This window comes from Amblyraja radiata, chromosome 28 (assembly GCF_010909765.2).
Source record: "Amblyraja radiata isolate CabotCenter1 chromosome 28, sAmbRad1.1.pri, whole genome shotgun sequence".
Taxonomy (NCBI): Eukaryota; Metazoa; Chordata; class Chondrichthyes; order Rajiformes; family Rajidae; genus Amblyraja; species Amblyraja radiata.
Window position 1 is genome coordinate 9,292,772 of NC_045983.1, and position 16,122 is coordinate 9,308,893.

The 16,122-nt window shown below is 43.1% G+C and overlaps 1 protein-coding gene across 2 annotated transcripts in view; it reads right to left on the minus strand.

Annotated features, from left to right (window-relative positions):
* Nucleotides 1–3,714: 3,714 nt before the first annotated feature.
* The window catches only part of nle1 (notchless homolog 1), a 39,435-nt gene continuing 27,027 nt past the window's right edge, over nt 3,715–16,122 (minus strand). Inside the window, exons 10-13 of one of the 2 annotated variants that reach the window (XM_033045736.1) lie at nt 15,574–15,776; nt 8,524–8,683; nt 7,559–7,629; nt 3,715–5,701 (exon numbers count right to left, since the gene is read on the minus strand). In XM_033045736.1, the coding sequence (XP_032901627.1) occupies nt 5,689–5,701; nt 7,559–7,629; nt 8,524–8,683; nt 15,574–15,776 (447 nt within the window). In that variant the 3' untranslated portion in view covers nt 3,715–5,688. The remainder of the gene's footprint in view (nt 5,702–7,558; nt 7,630–8,523; nt 8,684–15,573; nt 15,777–16,122) is intronic. The other variant, XM_033045738.1, reaches the window with a different exon arrangement.

Here is a 16,122-nt window from a genome sequence, read left to right on the forward strand (position 1 = left end):
GGTGAATGGGTGATCAATGGTTGATATGGACTTGGTGGGCCGAAGGGCCTGTTTCAATCCTGTACCTCTAAACTAAACACATATATACACACAGGAAGGCAGAATTGAACCTGGATTGGGGAAGTTGTGAGGCAGCAGCTCCACCAGCTGCATTGCTGTGCTATCCCATAAACCTTGATTTGCTTCCTATCCAGAAGTCTATCTGTCTCCAATGTAAATAAACACAACTGAGCTTCCACTAGTCTCTGCGCTGTAGAAATCCAAAAATTCACCACTATTAAGTAAAGAAATCTCTCCTCATCCCAGTCCGAAATAGTTTTGAAGATGGGCCGGTCCTGAAACGTTGCCTGTCCTTTCCCTCCATAGATGCTGCCTGTCCCACTTAGTTTCTCCTGCACTTTTGTGTTTTGCCTGAAATAATCCACTTCTTATTCAGAAAAGATGACTCCTGGGTCCAGGGACCTCAGGCAGGGCAAGCGCCTCTTAGTCTCCTGCCAATTTAACCTTTCCTCAGAGGTCACTATACCTATTCCAGCATCAGTCCAGTGAACTTTCTCTCAATTGCTTTCAATGCATTTACATACTTCCTTAAATGAGAACAGCACTGTACATAACACACCCGACATGCTTCACCAAAGTCCCAAATAACTGAAGCATAACCTCCCTGTTTTTATATTCAATTCCCTTCACAATAAACGGTAACATTTTGTTAGCTTTCCTAATTACATGCTGAATCTACAGTCCTGTGCTGGGACCCACAGATTGCTCTGCACCTCAGAACTCTGCAATCTCTCACCTTTTAGAGAATATGCTGCTTTCTGCCAAAAATGGACAAGTTCACATTTTCTAACATTATGCTCCACTCGCCAGATCTTTTCTCACTCACTTAACCTACCCATACCCTGATGTGCTGTTCATAACCTATTTTCTTTGTCATCATCAAATTTAGCACTAACGCCTTCGGTACTTTCACCCAAGTCATTTATATCCCCGTGCTACACCACTCATTCATCTTGCCTATTTACTGTTTCCAGTGTGCCAGCCAATTTTCCATTCACTCCTGTATGTTGACTGCTCTGCTGCAGCACAATAGGTTTAGGTTTATTATTGTCACATGTGCCGAGGTACATGCCGAGCTATTCCAAACCGATCAGATAAAAAAAAGACACAAAGTGCTGGAGTAACTCAGCATCTGTATTCATGCCTTCTATATTCTGTTGTGCTGAAGCAAAGCAAGAATTTCATTGTCCTATCTGGGACACATGACAATAAACTCTCTTGAATCATGTCAGGCAGCATCTGGGCCATTCTTTGGAAAGTGAACCAAAATGTCACACACGTGACTAGATGGCATCACATAAAGTAAGACATTAAAACATTCTTGTAAGAGATTAATCTTATTCATTGCAATTTTCGTACCTACAGAACTATAATGCTAAATGTATGATTCTAGCTTTTTTTTTAAATTCAGTTTTTAAGATAAAACTGAGTTGTGAAAAAAATGCTTCCGTGTGCAGTCACACACGTGACCAGTCAAATTTGACCACTGACCCGAAACAAACATTGTCAGCATAACATAAAAATTTCACTTGATAAACTTAAAAAAAAACATGAATCATATATACAGTACAAAACAATATACCTGCAATGCTTTCAAAATTAGAAGAGATGTATTCCACAATTTTTTATATTTTTTGGTCACACATGTGACTAAGAATGGGCCATCTCTGGAGAACAGTTTTGGGACAGATAGGTGACGTTTTGGGACTGTTCTTCTAACTTCAGATTCCTCCTCCCTCCCTCCCTATAATCAGTCTGAAGAATGGTACTGTCCTGACCCAAAACATCACCTATCCATGTTCTCCATGGACGTTAGCTGATCCGCCGAGTTACTCTGGCACTTTCATTGTAAACCAGTATCTGCAGTTCTTTATTTCTTCAGATATACCAAACATAGATACGATCAGTTCAAGCTCATGTACAATAGATAAGAGCAAAGGGGAAGATACAGAGTGGAGAATATAGTTCTCAGTACTGCAATGCATCAGTTCCATAGACAAAGTCCAATATCCAAAAGGGTGTTGAGGTAAATCAGAAGGTACCCTAGCTGATTGAAGAACTATATGGAATGACTATACATCATAAAATATGTCAACAGGTATAAAACACTTTTGGAAATTCCACAAAGGATGAAATGTGCTGTAAGAATGCAATTTCTTACAAAGTAAATCATATATCCAAAATATAAGGACCCCAGTCTATTTTATCCATACTACTGATTTAACAACCATTGACAGTGGTCACAGCCTTGTGTGGCCAGTGAAAGAATGAAGTGGTGGTAAATCAAAAGGAGATGCAGATGTTGGTGTACAAAAAAAACAACAAGTAGCTTTTCTGCAGGTCATGGATAGGCGATATTTCAGGCTGGGGCCCTTCTTCAGACTGTAAGGAGGAAATAAGGCAGAATGACAAGGATCATCATGGGTGCCAGTTTCTTACACACAGCCCAATATAGACCAAGGTTCTAAATTTATACATGCAGTAACTACATTTCAATGCAATGATCATGAATAATGAATTCATAGCAGGACTACCGTGGAAATGTTTTTTCACTGTGATATTGATAGGATGTGTGCAGGGTTCCAACAGTCTTTGTGGTTTTCACAATGTGGGTTAATCTAACTGGTCAAGGAATTAATCACATTCCTGTCCTTGTTGATTCATCCAAACCCCAGGACCATCCTTTCAATTTAGAAACATTATCTACAATTAAGCATTTCCATTCAACTGGGAATGAACGTTCAAACTTTCCCTACTGTGAGAAAGAACGAAAGATAACAAAATTAATTGATGGGAGTCATAGTGTGGAAACAGGCTCTTTGTCCCAACTTGCCCACACCGACCAACATGTCCCATCTACACTAGTATCTACATCTACATTATTAATATTTTCCAGTAAAGTCTAGAATTCCCTCACAAATCTCTCTACCTTTCGTCTTCAAGATGTTCCTTAAATCCTCCCTCCTTGATTTGAAGTGTGAAAACGCAAACCTCCAGAGGATTCAGGGAGTTTCTTCCCAGCTGTTATCAGGCAACTGAACCATCTTACTGCAACTAGAGAGCAGTCCTCATTTACCTCATTGGTGACCCTCGGACGATCTTTGATCGTACTTTACTGGCTTTATCTTGCACTAACCGTTATTCCCTTTATCATGTATCTACACTGTGAATGGCTTGATAGTAATTATGTTCAGGAAGGAACTGCAGATGCTGGAAAATCGAAGATAGACAAAATTACTGGAGAAACTCAGCGGGTGCAGCAGCATCTATGGAGCAAAGGAAATAGGCAACGTTTTGGGCCAAAACCCTTCTTCAGACTGATGCAGGGTGGGGGGCGGGGGGCGGGAAGAAGAAAGGAAGAGGAGGAGCCAGAGGGCTGAGGGAGAGCTGAGAAGGGGGAGAAGGATAGTAATTATGTATTGTCTTTCCGCTGACTGGTTAGCACGCATCAAAAGCTTTTTACTGTCCACGTGACAACAAAACTAAACTGAATTAATCTTTTGGTCACCTGAACTAAAAGCTCCTTTCGTGGCTTAGTTAAATGTTGTTTAATATCTCTCCTGTAAAACAACTTGGGACATAGATCCATTAACCGAGGAGATATGCAGAAGCAGTTGTTCTTGTTAGTGACATAAAGATGAAGGCAAAGGTGAGTACCATTGTACCATTTAATCAAAGTAAACACTGAGATACATCATCAAGATATGACCTCGCAAACTTCTGCCTTTCTCTCTTTTCACTCCTTGATCTACAGTTATCCTCCAAAATACTTTACAGACAGCACTTTAAAATGAAAAATGTGAAATTCAGAGCTAGTTTAAAGCAGGAAAAGACTAATGAAACTCTTGTCATTCCTTGCGCAGCCTGTATAATACTGGGATCCCCAAACATAAGAAATAATTTCCTTATTTTCATTTCTTGCTCTTCTTTCTTCGTTTGGAGCGTATCCTTCCTGTGGAATTGGTTCAACCCAAGCTTAGAACGTCTCGTGATCAGTCTCTTTTAACTTTATCGCTGGCACATCAAATGTGTATGTCTCAGAAACAATGAATCATACTGCATGCTAACATGCCTTTTAGCCCAAGTCAACCGTCAAGCATCGATCTACGATCTGCCAATTTTCTTAACAACTAACCCTCACCACCAGCCATCCTCTTGCTTCCATTTTACACTCAGGATAATTCACAGTAACCAATAAACATACCACCCAAAACATCTTTGAGCTGTGGGAGGAATTCCATGCCGTCTCCATACTGAGAGCACTCAAGGTCAGGATCCAAATCGGATCATCTGAGCCGAGGCTTCTTCAACTGCGCCAGCCCATTGTGACCAGTCAAAACAACACCTCCTCATTGCCTGGACATAACTAGGTGAACATTGGCAGCAGTGAGGTAGAAACAACTCCAGCATGATATCCATAACTTAACACAACAGACACATTCAATTGTTGTCCTTCTGTCATTTAGTGTTAGTTTCTAGTTTTAGAGATACAGCGAGGAAATAGGGCCTATGGTCTACCAAGTCTGTGCTGACCAGTCCTCCCCGCACACTGACACTACCCTATAGGCACTAGGGACAATTTACAATTATACCAACCCAATTAGTCTACAAACCTGTACGTCTCTGGAGTGTGGGGGGAAATGTGAGATCTCGGAAAAAACCTATGTAGGTCACAGGGAGAACATATATACTCAGTACAGACAGCAACCGAATTCCGGATCGAACCCGGGTCTCTGGCACTGTAAGGCAGCAACTCTACCACTGTGCCACCCTTTGAATTTGAATTCAGCCTGAACTTACGCCAGGACATGCACAGGCGATCTTCTCATGACTGTTCTGTTGAAACGCATTTGTGGTTAGATGATATTATGTAGGGCGGGCAGAGAGGTTGGTGAGATGCAACAGAGAAATTTGTCGTGAGTCACCGCAGTTAAATCCGTGCAGCTTCAGCTTGCCTTGGGCCTCAGGCCTACAATGGCATGGACACTGTTTTGAAATATCGTCATTTATTGATTTGCTGAGTATGTATCTAATTGGCCACTTCTTACATTTCTATCTGTAATGAAATTTCCATGTAGTTACATTGTAGAGAAGTTCTCACTTCAAGTGTTTGGACACTGACCTGATGCCGGGGATAAAGCAGTGAATTGAATTTGAATTGAAAGATACAGCATGGAGACAGGCCATTCAGCCCACCGAATCCATCCCGACCATCGATCACACAAGTTCTGTTATCCCACTTCTCTTTCACTCCCTACACACTAGGGGCAACTTACAGAGGCCAATTAACTACCATTCCACAAGGGACGTGGGAGGAAACCGGGGCACCCGAAGGAAACCCACGCAGTCACAGGGAGTTACTAGAGCTGTGAGGGAGCAGTTCTACCAGTTGTGTCACAGTGCCGACAGTGCGTGGATGAAATTGTGCAATGACAGGTCTCCTCCTCCCTGTCTCCACAAAGATGTTAGCAAAACACCTGCAGTCCCACGTGATTAAGAATGAACTTTGGTTTATTCAGTCACTGCGAGTTCCGTTACCCAAATCCTTCACTGAAGAATGCCACAAGTCACGGTCTGCCCGAGTAGAAATCCAGGCAAAAGTCAAAATGGTGGACCTGTGAAACACCATCACCACCGCCAGCTGTAAAACACAAGACACACAGTCAAATTCAGTCTCGACTTTCTTTTCATGATTACATTATGGATTGACAAACTTAAAATGATCCAAAACCTGGGTGCCTCTTGCCTGTCTATCCAAAATACAGACAATTGAACTACAATGTCTCAAACCTATCCATTGCAACGTATCTTTTCTTTCAACTACTGAAGAAATAATCCAACATATTGGCAATCAGTAGTAGAGAATGTTAAACTATTCTGTGCTGCAGTTTAAGAAGCGCAGGACAAATTTTGATTGTTTCCTCCAGAGCAGGGGTTGGCAACCTTGATCTGCATAGGGGCCACATCGCATGTCTGCGAGCGGATGGCGGCCCACATCTATCACGTGGATCCCGCCCTGGATGGCAGGCATCAAATCATGTGTTCACAGAAGGCGGACAAAAATGCTGGAGAAACTCAGCGGGTGAGGCAGCCTCATGTCTCACCTGCTGAGTTTCTCCAGCATTTTTGTCTACCTTCGATTTTTCCAGCCTCTGCCGTTCTTTCTTAAACGTGTTCACAGAAGGTGCGCAGCCATGCCGGCTGCATTGCGCAGGATGCGTTACAGCCAGAGCTCGGCACTCGGCCGCACTTGGCGGGCCGGATGATTACAGGTCAAAAAAATCCGCCTGCGGGCCTGATGATTTCAGGTTAGGGGCCGCATTCGGCCCGGGGGCCGTAGGTTGCCGACCCCTGCTCTAGAGCACTAGTGGCTGAGGAGAGACCTGATAAAAATATATAAAATTATGAGTACTGTAGATAGGGTGGACAGTCAGAACCTTTCCCCCCCAGGGTGGAAATGTCAAAGACTAGAGGGCATAGCTTTAAGGTGAGAGGGGCAAAGTTTAAAGGATATTTGCAGGGCAACTTGTTTTTTTTACACAGAGGGTGCTGGGTGCCTGGAATACGCTGCTTGAGGTGGCGGTGGAGATATGGTAGTGGCATTTCAGAGACTTTTAGATAGGCATGTGGATATGCAGGAAATGAAGGGATATGGATGACGTGCAGGCAGAGGAGATTAATTTAACTAGGCATCATGTTTGGCATGGACATTGTGGACTGAAGAGCTTGTTCCTGGTCCTATGTTTCATTGGAAATGTAATACTTTGCAATGACTTTTTATCTTTGTTCACTTCTCCTAAATCCTTTTCCATCATCTTCCCATTATCCCTGTTTTCCCTCATCTTTTTGCTGCAATAGTTTCACTGCAACTTTTAACTCCGAGTTACATCCACCCCAGTTCCAAAATGGTCGGTACTTAGTCTTCAAAAATGACGGTTAGCTTGGCACGAATTTACAATAAACTTCCATACCCTGATTTTGGTTTAACTTTCACTCAATTCATCGTTTTTTTTTTTCTGGTCCATAAGTGTTTGCTGTTTGCTTTGAAAGCTGAGCTACAGTCACTCTTTAAAATTTCAACTTTACCCTGTGGAATCCAAGGATGTGATTCTATACACATTACAATTATGCAAAGTGAATAGCAGCTGCATTCTAAAGAGACAATAGTGTCTGCTTACTGTGGGAGCTTACATGGAAAAAGTGGATTTTTCTGTAGAACGTTTTTCTCTGCTTGTCAATTTCCAGAGTAACTTTTAAATAGTTCCCTCATTCCCAATCAAAATCATGTAACCAATTTGCACCGTGTAAGACCGATGCTGTTCCTTAATTCATCAATAGTGTTATATCTAATTATCATTATGGAAATACGCGTCAAAGCAGAACTACTTGTAGTTAAAGGAAACATTCTGAGAAGTTCAGATAAGTTTAGTTGACAATCCAATTTTCTAATTTGTACAAACTGTTCATTGGATAATTTGGTTCCCTATCCCCCACTTACATTCTCAACACTTTGTCTTTTCCACCACTCGCCACCCTTTGCCCATCAGGACTCCAATCAACAGCGTAAACCTGAAAGCACAAGTCAAACGTGTTTATTCTCCGAATGATTCACAGGCCGTCCCTGGGTAAAGGAGCAGGTTTTGTATGACTAAGGTCCATGAGTCAATTTTGTCTGCATGTCATAAAATACACAATGATCACTCTATGATCACCACCCCTCACAGTATTGCAATGAATGGCTTCAAAAGTACATAAGACGGAAACGGTTACCTAAAAAGGAACGGTTACTAAAAGCGGAAACTAATTCTGCCATTTGTAGGAACAGTTGTACAAAGGACTTTAAATATTATTATGGGAGCTCAATCATATGTAGGGGTGTCAGTGAATTGGAAGTTTGTAACCAAGGGCTGCCTGTATTGTGGGCGGTCACAATGGTTATGTGGCTGACACTGCATTTGCCAGCTGGCTAGTTACAAGATTTCTAATCAGACTGACTGAGGGTTTACTGATCTATAATTGTGCTTTAAAACTATACCCAATAAGTAGATGGAACAGTAAACAAATGACAGGTCAGAACCAACTGCTCTGAACCATTCAGAATTTTTAACCCTTAAGGTTCTTCAGTACTGAAAGATTTTCCAGGAAAAGACTCAAAGTGCTGTAGTAACTCAGCCGGTGCGGCAGCATCTCTGGAGAATATGAATAGGTGACGTTTCAGGATGGGGCCCTTCTCCAGACTTCTCCCGATCTGAAATGTCACCTATCCATGTCCTGCAGAGATACTGCCCGACCTGCTGAGATGCTCTAGCACTTAGCGTCTTTTTATATATATAAACCAACATCTGCAGTTCCTTGCATCTTCAGATTTTTGAGGATTCTTTTAACTTGTATTTAGCTAGTTTTATAATTCTAGTTTAATGGGTAATTGCATCTCCTGCCGAGTGATTGTTGAAGGTACCATACCTCATCTGCATGACCAGGTAGGTCCACGGACAGCTTCTGTGCCTTCACATCCCACACTTTCAACGTGCTGTCACTGCTTCCGCTTGCCAGCAATCGACTGTCAGCCGACCACGCTATCTGGTAGACAGCCGACACGTGACCTCGAAGGGACGCCAGGTATCTGGAAACAAGCAGGGGGCTGCATCATTTGTACATCCTTTATAAACGAAATAGAAAGATACTGGGCCTGTGTAAAACAACAGTTACCCATTTCAAACCACCAGTACTGGCAAATAAAACAACAACAAATTAAAATGTTTGTTAAAAAGTCAACAACAAATTGCATTTGTATGGCATCTTGCATACAGCAAAGGACAGCACGGTGGCGCAGCTGTGGAGTTGCTTCCTTACAGCACCAGAGACCCAGGTTCTTTTTTTTGTTTTTGTTTATTTTATTAGACGTTAATACAGTACAAAACAATACAGTGGCACCTAATTTTAGGTGCCAACTATGTCATACCGTAATCCATTCTATGTACAACCTCTAGTTTTATGTTATGAGAAGGAAGTAAGCAAGACAAGAAAAAGAAAACAATAGAAAGGGGAAAAAATGGAAAAATAGATGGTAGAGAGTAGAAAAACGTGAAGTATGTATATAAAAAATAAAAAAAATAAAAGAAAAAAGAAAAAGTGGAAAGTAGAAATAGAAGAGAAGGCCCCTTAAAAGAGACCCAGGTTCTAATCGGATTATGGGTGCTGTCTGTATGGGTGCTGTCCGCATGACCGAGTGGGTTTCCCCCGGCTGCTCAGGTTTCCTCCAAGATTCTGAAGATGTGCAGGTTTGTAGGTTAATTAGCTTCCTTAAAGAGTGTAAATTTTCTATAGTGTGTAGGATAGTGGTAATGTATAGGGACCGCTGGTCGGAATGGATCCGGTGGGCTGAAGGGCTTGTAAATAAAGAGTTCTCAAGGGTGTATATTGGAGGAAATGATAGGATCTCAGAGTGCTGTAGGAATACCTGAAGTGTGGATACATTCCCTTTGTTCTTTCCCTATATTCACTGGGTGGCACAGTGGAACAGCTGGTGGACCTGCTGCTTCAAAGCGCCAGAGACCTCAGGTACTGTCTGCATCGAGTTTGGTTGTTCCTCTGGGAGCTCGGTTTACTTCCACATCCCAAAGACATGCGGGTTTGTAGGTTAATTGGCCTCTAAATTGCTCCTGGTGTGTAAGGAATCGATCAAAAAGTGGGATAATATAAAACTAGTGTGAATGGGTGATTGGTGGTTGACATGGCCTCTGCGGGCCGCAGGGCCTTTTCCCATCATCTACCTCTAAACTAAACTAAAGTTACATCCCTAATTTCACCAGAGTAGCCCCATTGCCCAGGAGAAATGTATATTTTCCCTTTCCATCACACTGCTCTCTCCAAGCAATTTGCAATTCTGGGACTCCAGGCAGTTAGCACTGGACTGCAAAGATCCTATAGATAGGCCACTCCTGCTAAATGCAATGGGCTGACGTGTAGTACGCAACGGAACAGAACGTGGGCCTTTTTTTCACCATTTTCGTAACCGGACCCGACCCGACCCGCAGTGTAATCAACGTTGCGGGGGAACAGTTTGTGTTAATAAATTAAAATTCTGAAAATGAGAAGATTTTTCCCAAATAACTTTTATTTTTACGAGGATGTTTCCGTACCCGGCTTCCGTCTCCGCACTATTATCCTATGGGATCTTTGGTGCGGAGACGGAAGCCGGTCACGGAAATGGGGCCTATAATTACCCATGGAGCTGCCCATGACCTACTATGTCTTTTTCGTCGAGTGTACCATCTTGCTTGCTATAGGATCTTTGCTGGACTGAGAACACAAAAGTTCACATCGCTCCATGGCTTCCATGGAGAAAGATCACCTCAGTAATCTGGGTTGTTCATCACCAGAGATGATTTGCTAATCTAAAGCTTCCAATCTTCCTTCAATCTCAGTTTATTTTTCAACCATTGAGACATCAAGAACAATGCGTTTACATCAAGCCGTCCACAGCCCATGTACTTTACAGGCAATTAAATATTCTTCAAATGTACTTGCTGTTGTAAGACAGGAACAGGAACGGTCAATTTGTACACAGTTTGATTACACAAAAGGCATGTGATAATGGATAGAACATTTATTTTGCTGGTTGAGGAATTTAATATTAGCTAAGCCATGCCATCAGCTATCTGCTGTGTATTTCCATTCAAATATATATATTATCTGAAGAATAAGCATTTTATTGTTCTTCTTACTAGCAACATAACCCCTGGTTAAAATGAGATTGAACTCATCTTAGTATTAGGACATTTTCCATGTTCCTCTTGCTCAGGACATGAGGTGGTGACACAAGTGACTGCAGATGCTGGTATCTTGAGCAAAACAAAAAGTACTGGAGGTACTCGGTGGGTCAGGCAGCAGCAGTGAAGGAAATGAAGAGGTGACATTTTGGGTTGAGACTCTCAGAGATGAGGTACTTTGTTACCGTCACAGAACAGGCCGCTCTCATCTGGCAATTGAATCAGTCTCTGCAGATCGGCATTGTGGCCACTCCCTCTGGTGTCAATGCGACAACTTATATTTGATCATATGCTGTTAATAGATGGGCTTATCATATCTGATCCCAAACCCAAACCATGTGCCAGCACGGCTGAGCAAGTTGCACTCTCTTCTGAGACAAAGCCTCTCCCTATAGTTCAGGCCCTGAAGTCCTGGCAACATCCATGTAAGTCTTCTCTGCATTCTTTCCAGCTTAATGACATCCTTCCTACTTCATTTTGAACAGAAGCTCCACTAGCCCTCCCAGGTGCGTTATTCCTAAGAAAATATCAGGGTAACTCGCCATGCTGCGCTGGCAATTATTTATCCCTCAAACATATTTGCCAAAAATAAATATATTTTTATTATAATGTAGTTCAAGTTCAAGTGAGTTTATTGCCATGTGTCCCTGAGTTTGAGATATCATGAGATTCATTGAGGAAGGTATAATATAGATGCAAGTTCCTTTTTTATAAATTGTTTTAAGAAATTTGTCACCAGCAAACATGCAAGTTCAACGCTATCCTCATTCGAAGAAACCTTGTCCCCACACGCAGACCACAGTTGATTCCAGACCCTCTTAAATGCCCTCTAAAAATGACTTACAACAAACCAGCACACCTCATTAATTGCACCGAGCCAAGAAGCCACCAGCTTCAGCAGGTTGACTGCGGATAGATAGAAACATAGAAACATAGAAATTAGGTGCAGGAGTAGGCCATTCGGCCCTTCGAGCCTGCACCGCCATTCAATATGATCATGGCTGATCATCCAACTCAGTATCCCGTACCTGCCTTCTCTCCATACCCTCTGATCCCCTTAGCCACAAGGGCCACATCTAACTCCCTCTTAAATATAGCCAATGAACTGGCCTCAACTACCCTCTGTGGCAGAGAGTTCCAGAGATTCACCACTCTCTGTGTGAAAAAAGTTTTTCTCATCTCGGTTTTAAAGGATTTCCCCCTTATCCTTAAGCTGTGACCCCTTGTCCTGGACTTCCCCAACATCGGGAACAATCTTCCTGCATCTAGCCTGTCCAACCCCTTAAGAATTTCGTAAATTTCTATAAGATCCCCTCTCAATCTCCTAAATTCTAGAGAGTATAAACCAAGTCTATCCAGTCTTTCTTCATAAGACAGTCCTGACATCCCAGGAATCAGTCTGGTGAACCTTCTCTGCACTCCCTCTATGGCAATAATGTCCTTCCTCAGATTTGGAGACCAAAACTGTACGCAATACTCCAGGTGTGGTCTCACCAAGACCCTGTACAACTGCAGTAGAACCTCCCTGCTCCTATACTCAAATCCTTTTGCTATGAAAGCTAACATACCATTCGCTTTCTTCACTGCCTGCTGCGCCTGCATGCCTACTTTCAATGACTGGTGTACCATGACACCCAGGTCTCGCTGCATCTCCCCTTTTCCTAATCGGCCACCATTTAGATAACAGTCTGCTTTCCTGTTTTTGCCACCAAAATGGATAACCTCACATTTATCCACATTATACTGCATCTGCCAAACATTTGCCCACTCACCCAGCCTATCCAAGTCACCTTGCAGTCTCCTAGCATCCTCCTCACAGCTAACACTGCCCCCCAGCTTAGTGTCATCCGCAAACTTGGAGATATTGCCTTCAATTCCCTCATCCAGATCATTAATATATATTGTAAATAGCTGGGGTCCCAGCACTGAGCCTTGCGGTACCCCACTAGTCACTGCCCGCCATTGTGAAAAGGACCCGTTTATTCCTACTCTTTGTTTCCTGTTTGCCAGCCAGTTCTCTATCCACATCAATACTGAACCCCCAATGCTGTGTGCTTTAAGTTTGTATACTAATCTCTTATGTGGGACCTTGTCGAAAGCCTTCTGGAAGTCCAGATACACCACATCCACTGGTTCTCCCCTATCCACGCTACTAGTTACATCCTCGAAAAATTCTATAAGATTCGTCAGACATGATTTACCTTTCGTAAATCCATGCTGACTTTGTCCAATGATTTCACCACTTTCCAAATGTGCTGCTATCCCATCTTTAATAACTGACTCTAGCAGTTTCCCCACTACCGATGTTAGACTAACTGGTCTGTAATTCCCCGTTTTCTCTCTCCCTCCCTTCTTAAAAAGTGGGGTTACGTTTGCTACCCGCCAATCCTCAGGAACTACTCCAGAATCTAAAGAGTTTTGAAAGATTATTACTAATGCATCCACTATTTCTGGAGCTACTTCCTTAAGTACTCTGGGATGCAGCCTATCTGACCCTGGGGATTTATCGGCCTTTAATCCATTCAATTTACCCAACACCACTTCCCGACTAACCCGGATTTCACTCAATTCCTCCAACTCCTTTGACCCACGGTCCCCTGCTATTTCCGGCAGATTATTTATGTCTTCCTTAGTGAAGACGGAACCAAAGTAGTTATTCAATTGGTCCGCCATATCCTTGTTCCCCATGATCAACTCACCTGTTTCTGACTGCAAGGGACCTACATTTGTTTTAACTAATCTCTTTCTTTTCACATATCTATAAAAACTTTTGCAGTCAGTTTTTATGTTCCCTGCCAGTTTTCTTTCATAATCTACTTTTCCTTTCCTAATTAAGCCCTTTGTCCTCCTCTGCTGGTCTCTGAATTTCTCCCAGTCCTCTGGTATGCTGCTTTTTCTGGCTAATTTGTACGCATCATCCTTCGCTTTGATACTATCCCTGATTTCCCTTGTTATCCACAGATGCACTACCTTCCCTGATTTATTCTTTTGCCAAACTGGGATGAACAATTTTTGTAGATCATCCATGCAGTCTTTAAATGTCTTCCATTGCATATCCACCGTCAACCCTTTTAGAATTAATTGCCAGTCAATCTTGGCCAATTCACGTCTCATACCCTCAAAGTTACCTTTCTTTAAGTTCAGAACCATTGTTTCTGAATTAACAATGTCACTTTCCATCCTAATGAAGAACTCAACCATATTATGGTCACTCTTGCCCAAGGGGGCACGTACAACAAGACTGCTAACTACCTTCCTCATTACTCAATACCCAGTCTAAAATAGCCTGCTCTCTCGTTGGTTCCTCTACATGTTGATTTAGATAACTATCCCGCATACATTCCAAGAAATCCTCTTCCTCAGCACCCCTGCCAATTTGATTCACCCAATCTATATGTAGATTGAAGTCACCCATTATAACTGTTTTGCCTTTGTCGCACGCATTTCTAATTTCCTGTTTGATACCATCTCCAACTTCACTACTACTGTTAGGTGGCCTGTACACAACACCCACCAGCGTTTTCTGCCCCTTAGTGTTTCGCAGCTCTACCCATACCGATTCCACATCCTCCAAACTAATGTCCTTCCTTTCCATTGCGTTAATCTCCTCTCTAACCAGCAACGCTACCCCACCTCCTTTTCCTTTCTCTCTATCCCTCCTGAATATTGAATATCCCTGGATGTTCAGCTCCCAGCTTTGGTCACCCTGGAGCCATGTCTCCGTGATCCCAACTATATCATAATCATTAATGGCTATCTGCACGTTCAACTCATCCACCTTATTACGAATACTCCTTGCATTGAGACACAAAGCCCTCAGGCTTGTTTTTACAACGCTCTTACCCCTTATACAATTATGTTGAAAAGTGGCCCTTTTTGATTTTTGCCCTGGTTTTGTCTGCCTGCCACTTTTACTTTTCACCTTGCTACCTATTGCTTCTACCCTCATTTTACACCCCCCTGCCTCTCTGCTCTTGTACCCATCCCCCTGCCACATTAGTTTAAATCCTCCCCGACAGCACTAGCAAACACTCCCCCAAGGACATTGGTTCCATTCCAGCCCAGGTGCAGACCGTCCTGTTTGTACTGGTCCCACCTCCCCCAGAACTGGTTCCAATGCCCTAAAAATTTGAATCCCTCCCCCTTGCACCATTTTTCAAGCCACGTATTCATCTGCAATATCCTCCTATTTCTACTCTGACTGGCCCGTGGTACTGGTAGTAATCCAGAGATTATTACCTTTGAGGTCCTACTTTTAAGTTTATCTCCTAGCTCCCTAAATTCATCTTGTAGGACCTCATCCCTTTTTTTACCTATATCGTTGGTGCCAATATGCACCACGACAACTGGCTGTTCACCCTCCCCCTCCAGAATGTTCTGCAGCTGTTCAATGACATCCCTGACCCTTGCACCAGGGAGGCAACATACCATCCTGGAGTCTCGTTTGCGGCCGCAGAAACGCCTATCTATTCCCCTGACAATTGAATCCCCTATTACTATTGCCATTCCACTCTTTTCCCCCCCCTCATGTGCTGCAGAGCCACCCATGGTGCCATGGACTTGGCTGCTGCTGCATTCCCCTGATGAGCCATCTCCCTCAACAGTATCCAAAATGGTATACCTGTTTAGGAGGGAGATGACCGCAGGGTACTCCTGCACTACCTGCCTACTGCTTTGCTGGCTTAGCCAGCGACACTCAAATCCCGTCACGTGACTGGACAAAAGCTTCAAAGGTCCTTACTTGCCAGTCTTGCCGTCCCACAGTTTCACCGACTTGTCGAACGATGCGCTGGCAATGAGCCTGGTGTCGGGGGAGAAGCAAACTTCGTTTATTAGAGCTTGGTGGCCCGTCATTCGGGCCAAGGGCTTCTTGTCCTCTGCCGGCTTCCAGAGGAAAAGTGTGAAGTCATCGGAGCCTGAAACCAGCCGTTCCTGCCCCTGTCCCTGAAAGAAAAGAAATTGCAGCTCATTAGGATCCGATAAATCAATATCAAAAAGCTGATTCCAATTGTGTCCCAACAATCCTACTCTAGCCATAAGGTCTTATCTTCCTCATTTGCTTCCCACCATACCACTCAATTATCCATTGAGGAAAGAAAATAACATGATATGTCTGAGGTAACTCACTCACTTTACAAACCTCTTGATCAATTGGAACTCAACCCCTGTACATTACATTGCTCCATTGGAATGGATGCGGAAGGGGAGGAGGTTTGAGAGCATTTCCTCTGTCCACTTGGTAACCTCTATCAGAGCGTGGAGTACCAATGGCACAGCGGTACTGCAGGTA